This window comes from Chenopodium album, chromosome 14 (assembly GCF_948465745.1).
Source record: "Chenopodium album chromosome 14, dcCheAlbu1.1, whole genome shotgun sequence".
NCBI classification, from domain to species: Eukaryota; Viridiplantae; Streptophyta; class Magnoliopsida; order Caryophyllales; family Amaranthaceae; genus Chenopodium; species Chenopodium album.
This window is the reverse complement of record NC_137847.1, coordinates 44,190,765-44,196,457: the sequence shown is the minus strand read 5'-3', so window position 1 is coordinate 44,196,457 and position 5,693 is coordinate 44,190,765. Positions and strand designations below refer to the sequence as shown.

The window sequence follows — 5,693 nt, the reverse complement described above, 5'->3', positions numbered from 1 at the left end:
TACTTTTGTTTTAGTTGTGTATTGGAAGCTACAATTAAAATTGCAAATACCAAATTAACATATCACATACTTTTATTATTTCTTGACTAATTTATAATTATAATACTTCTCAATCAATAATCTATAATTATATATAAAGATCACTGTGCATGGCACGGGATCTAACCTAGTAGTAGAAGTAATTCTTCTACCTCATAAAGTGGAAACATCTCTTCTCTTTCTCCAATGTGAGACACTCACAAGTAGGCTATAATGGGTTTCAACACTCTCCCTCACTTGAGAGTGGCCTTAGAATTTCAGATCTAACCGAAAATTAAGGGTTAGATAAATAATCCTTTGAGGGGCTTGACATCCTGTCGGATTCTGATACCATATTAAATTTCAAGATGATATGAAATGGATCTAGGCAATCCGATTAAGGAGGAGAGTTTGGTCCAAAAACAAAGTCAAAAGGATGTTCCATACTAAAACCAATTAGTAATAGTAGGAGTAATTCCTCTATCGCCCTGTTCTCTTCACCTTAAAAAAATAATATTCGGTAAAAATAATTTCAATTCAATAAAAATAATTTCAGTTTAGCAAAAATAATTTCAGTTCAGTAAAAATAAATCCAGTTCATTAAAAATAATTTCAGTCCAGTAAAAATCAGTTACTTGAAAGAAGAAATATAATAGAGGATCAGTAAAAATGATTTCAGTTCAGCAAAAATAATTTCAATTTAGTAAAATTATTTTTAGTTCAGTAATAATAATTTAAGTTCATCAAAAATAATTTCAATTCAGTAAAAATAATTTCATTTCAGCAAAAATAAGGTGAAGTGAATGGGGCCTTATAAAGTTGAAACATCTCTCCTCTTTCTCCAATGTAGGACACTCACAAAGTCACAAGTGGGCTACTGAAAGAGATTGATCGTTGCCTTTCTCATTGATTAACCTTGAGTATAAATACACAAATACATGAGATAAACTAGGAAATTAACTAGCTACAAACTAGGTTAGGATATATACAATTACCAAACTAATTATATACAAAGTCAACGGAATATATTGCCATATATTCTAACACTCCCCCGCAGTCGTAGCGGGAGAATCACAGATGCTAAGACTGGCACGGAAATCATCAAACAGAACTCGTGGAAGTCCCTTCGTAAAGATGTCTGCTATCTAATATCGAGAGGGGACATGTAAAACTCGTACCTCGCCCTTAGCGACTTTCTCACGAACAAAATGAATGTCCATCTCAATGTGTTTTGTACGTTGATGTTGCATGGGATTCCCAGAGAGGTAGATGGCACTCACATTGTCACAATAAACAAGAGTTGCTTTCTGAATAGGACAGTAAAGCTTAAGTAACAAATTCTTAATCCAACATGAATCAGAAACCATACATTAGCAACTCCACGATACTCAGCCTCCGCACTTGATTTTGATAGTGTAGGTTGCCATATAGAGGACCAGGAGATCAAATTTTCACCAAGAAAAACACAATAACCTGAAGTAGATCACCTGGTATTGGGGCATCCTCCCCAATTCGCATCAGTATAAGAGACAAGTCTATCAATGGAGGACTTATACAGATTCAAACCATAAGACAAAGTACCTTGTAAGTAACGTATAATACGCTTCAAGGCACTCATATGCGCATTGCGCGAATAATGCATATGAAGGCAAACCTATTGAACTGCATATGAAATATCAGGTCTAGTAAAGGTGAGGTACTGAAGTGCACCTGCAAGACTCCTATACTTAGTCGGATCCTCATATGGAGCATCATGAGTGGCACTAAGCTTGGATTTTGTGTCAACAGGAGTGGGACAAGAGCTACAATTTGACACACCAGCCTTGGCAATAATGGAAGCAGCATACTGTTTCTGAGACAAAAATAGTCCGTTAGCATTGCAAGTCACAGCAATTCCCAAAAAGAAGTTGAGAGGACCTAAGTCCTTCATTGCAAATTCGGAACTCAAAAGGGTCATAAAATGTGTTCGTAGACGATCAGAAGATGCTGTAAGAATGATATCATTAACATATAACAGAATATAAGCAATGTCAGATCCTTGCCTGTAAATGAACAAAGAGTTATCAGATTTACTGTTAGCAAATCCAATAGATGTGACATAATCTGCAAATCGCTGATACTAGGCCCGAGGAGCCTGTTTGAGGCCATATAGGGATTTCCGCAGCAAACACACATGATCTGGGCGACTTTTGTCGCGAAAACTCATAGGCTGACGCATATAAACTGTCTCATTAAGATAACCATGGAGGAAAGCATTCTTGACATCCAACTGATGGATGGGCCAAGAGTGAGATAATGCAATGCTGAGAACAGTACGAATAGTGGCCTGTTTGTCAACCGGACTAAAAGTCTTATCACAATCAATACCCTGCTGCTGAGTCTAGCCATCACCTACAAGACGGGCCTTATGCCTCTCAAAAGAACCATCAAAATTTCGTTTATGACGAAAGATCCACATAGAACGAATAACATTTACATTAGGTGGCCGAGGTACCAAATCCCATGTATGATTATCAATAAGAGCATTATATTCATCTAACATTGCATTTTTCCAATTAAGGTCACGAATAGCACTAACCGGGTCCTTTGGTATAGGAGATATAGTGGTAGTGGTGGTCGTGTTTAAACTATAAAAATACTTTGGGTTAGGTTTGACAATGCCATCTTTGGCTCGGGTGGTCATAGGATGGGAAGGAGTAGCTTGTGGGCCAATGGTGTGGATAGGATGGGGAGACGAGGTAGTAGCATCACTGTTGCCTATTAATGGAGAAAGATCATCACTACTTAAGGTTGTGATGAGTGGGCTGTCATAAAGAAGTGGCCCAAACATAGGTGTGTGTTGTGGGGCGGGCTGCATGGGGCGCGCAGGGTGGGCTGTGATAGTATCGTGAGTGTCTGGGCCAAAAGGGTAGGAAGGCCCAAACGAGGGGGAAGTTCCAGACCTCACATCAGTAGACGTGGGCTGGGCCGGAGATGGAAGGGAATTGGGTTGAGTGCTGCGCAAATGGGGAGGGTGATCTAATGGATTAAAATCCAAAAAATCATAAGCATCAAAAGTAGCTGTGTGAACTTTTGAGAACAGAAATTCATTTTCAATAAATTTCACAAGCCTACAAATGATGATTTTTCCATTTGATAAGTTGTAGCACTTCGAACCACGATGGTTTGGTGCGGGACCAAGATAGACACAAGGTGTGGACCGTTCTTGCAATTTATTAATAGTAGTAGAGGGAAAAAGAGGAAAACATAAGCAACTAATTAAAGACATGTAATTCTGAATAGACTGGATCACGTTGGTATAAAACTTGAGTTAGAGTGTTAAAACCTAAGACTTTGGTTGGAAGTATGTTGAGAAGATATCTAGCCATAGCTAGAGCATGATGCTAAAACGAGTGTGGCAAGGAGGCATGAGCAAGAAGGGTCTTAATTATGTTATTGATTGATTTTATGTGGTGTTCAGTTTTTCCATTTTGAGGGGAGGTGTGAGGACAAGAGAGACGATAAAGCATGCCATGGTTATCAAAAAATTCTTTAAGTGTACCATTAACATACTCAGTGCCATTATCACATTGGAAAGCCTTAATGTTACGTTCAAATTGAGTTTGGAATATCTTATGAAAAGATTGAAACAGATGTTTGACCTGAGATTTTTTTGCAATAGGATAAGTCCATAAAAATTTGTTGTAATCATCAAGGAACAAGAGATAATAACAATGGCCAGATGAACTAGTGATAGGGGAAGTCCATAGATCACTATGAATAATATCAAATGGAAAAACATTATGCGACATAGAATCAGAAAAAGGTAATTTAACGTGTTTCCCTAGACGACACGAAGAACAAAAAGAGTTACAAGCCTTATTACATTCAATAAAATTTTGACTACTTAAAGATCTAAGAACAGCATCTTCCGGGTGTCCTAGTCGATTATTCCAAAGATCGGATGAAAGAGCAGTAAAATTAGAATGTTAGACTGAAGAGTTGGCTTGATTGTTTGAGAAGATTGGATAGAGGTCTCCGGTACTGTCACATCTCATTATTTTGGCCCCCGTCTGTAAATCATTCACAGAAAACCCATAAGGTTCAAATTCAATGGAAACTTTATTGTCAGTGGTGAATTTGCGGACAGATATCAAGTTCTTAATGATTCTAGGAGCATGCAAAACATTTTTTAAGGTAAATGGAGGGTACGGGGAGGGCAAAGTAGCACTACCATGACCAATAATTGGAACTAAATCACCACTACTTACAACAATGTTATGATTTTTAATGCTCGAATTGATATAAGAAGAAAGAATACCTTGATCGGCCGTCATATGAGATGTTGCACCGGTGTCCATACAATAATTATTATCCGGCTGGGATAAATTAGCAAGCATGTGCATCGCAGCTTCAACGTCCGTAGGAGAGGGATTCGGAGCAGAATTGGTTGCACTATAAGCTTGTGGGCGTTGACCCAATATGCCAGACCCACCTGGCCACGACCTAGCAGAAGGAACAGGAGGCCTTGCAACCCATGATTGTGAAGGATAGGGGCAAGGAGGGCTGGGCCACTGAGTTAGCCACGGGGCATATGGAGCCCAGGACTGTTACTGCCAATTAAATGGCACGTGATGCCCATTAAGAGGGGGCTGCTGTTGGGATCCAATAGGCGAATTGTAGCCCTTCCTAGAATTCTTGGAATTGTTCTTTTTCTGCTTCCCCATTTTTGGTGCTAGAACGAGAAGCAGAGGAGCTCACAGAGGACTCCGTTTTCTGGTGACTACCAGAGGTGGAGACAAGGGTGGTTTGGGAACGGCCATTTGATCCCCCTTCCTTAGCGAGACAGTTCTTGATGGTGCGCTCGGCTAGCTTAAGACGGGAACGACAACTTTCGAAGGAGGGAAGAGGTTCTTGATTTTGAATAAAATCAACCGTTCCGGCATATGCTTCTGGAAGTCCAGCTGTCATTTTTAGGATGAGACGGGTATCGGGAATCGGAGCATTAACATCCGCAAGACGATCGGCAAGGGATTTGATGTGATTACAGTAGCCGTCAATGGAGGTAAAGTTCTCGAAGTCAAGGTCAGCGAGTTCTTATTCGAGATGGGAGGCTCGGGATGCTTTGTTATCTTGGAACATAGACTCGAGACGAGCCCAAGCACCCTGAGCGGTGTCATCCTTGAGAAGGATTGCAGTGAGGAGATCGTGAGAAATTGAATCGTAAATCCAATTAAGAACCGCGACATCTAATCGCTTCCAGAATGCGAGGTCTGCGGCCTTGGAGGCCTCATATGCAGCAAGTTCCTTCTCCTCCGTAGGAGGGATGATGTGAGAGGTAAGATCATGAACCCTACAAAGCACTTTGAAAAGTGCAGCCCAAGAGTGATACGTACCATGGTTGGCATCCAAGGTAATCGGGATAAGGGACTTCACGTTGGTGATAGTCAAAGCAGGATGATATTTTGTGGATTCAGCCATGGAAATGGTGCAGTGGAAGAAGAAGAAAGATAAGATGGGTGGGCCATTTGAAGGGTAGAGGAAAAAATCAAGGATCGAAACCCTAAACTGATACCATGAAAGAGATTGATTGTTGCCTTTCTCATTGATTAACCTTGAGTATAAATACACAAATACATGAGATAAACTAGGAAACTAACTAGCTACAAACTAGGTTAGGATATATACAATTACCA

At 40.0% G+C, this 5,693-nt stretch overlaps 1 protein-coding gene across 1 annotated transcript; it reads right to left on the bottom strand.

Annotated features, from left to right (window-relative positions):
- Positions 1-5,094: 5,094 nt before the first annotated feature.
- LOC145578117 (uncharacterized) lies at positions 5,095-5,478 on the bottom strand. Its single transcript, XM_081635507.1, has one exon. It carries the CDS (start codon positions 5,476-5,478, stop codon positions 5,095-5,097), a length of 384 nt encoding a protein of 127 aa, XP_081491633.1.
- Positions 5,479-5,693: the final 215 nt, after the last annotated feature.

Coding starts and splice junctions, on each gene's coding strand:
- LOC145578117 (XM_081635507.1), bottom strand. CDS start 5,478: ATGGCTGAATCCACAAAATATCATCCTGCTTTGACTATCACCAACGTG.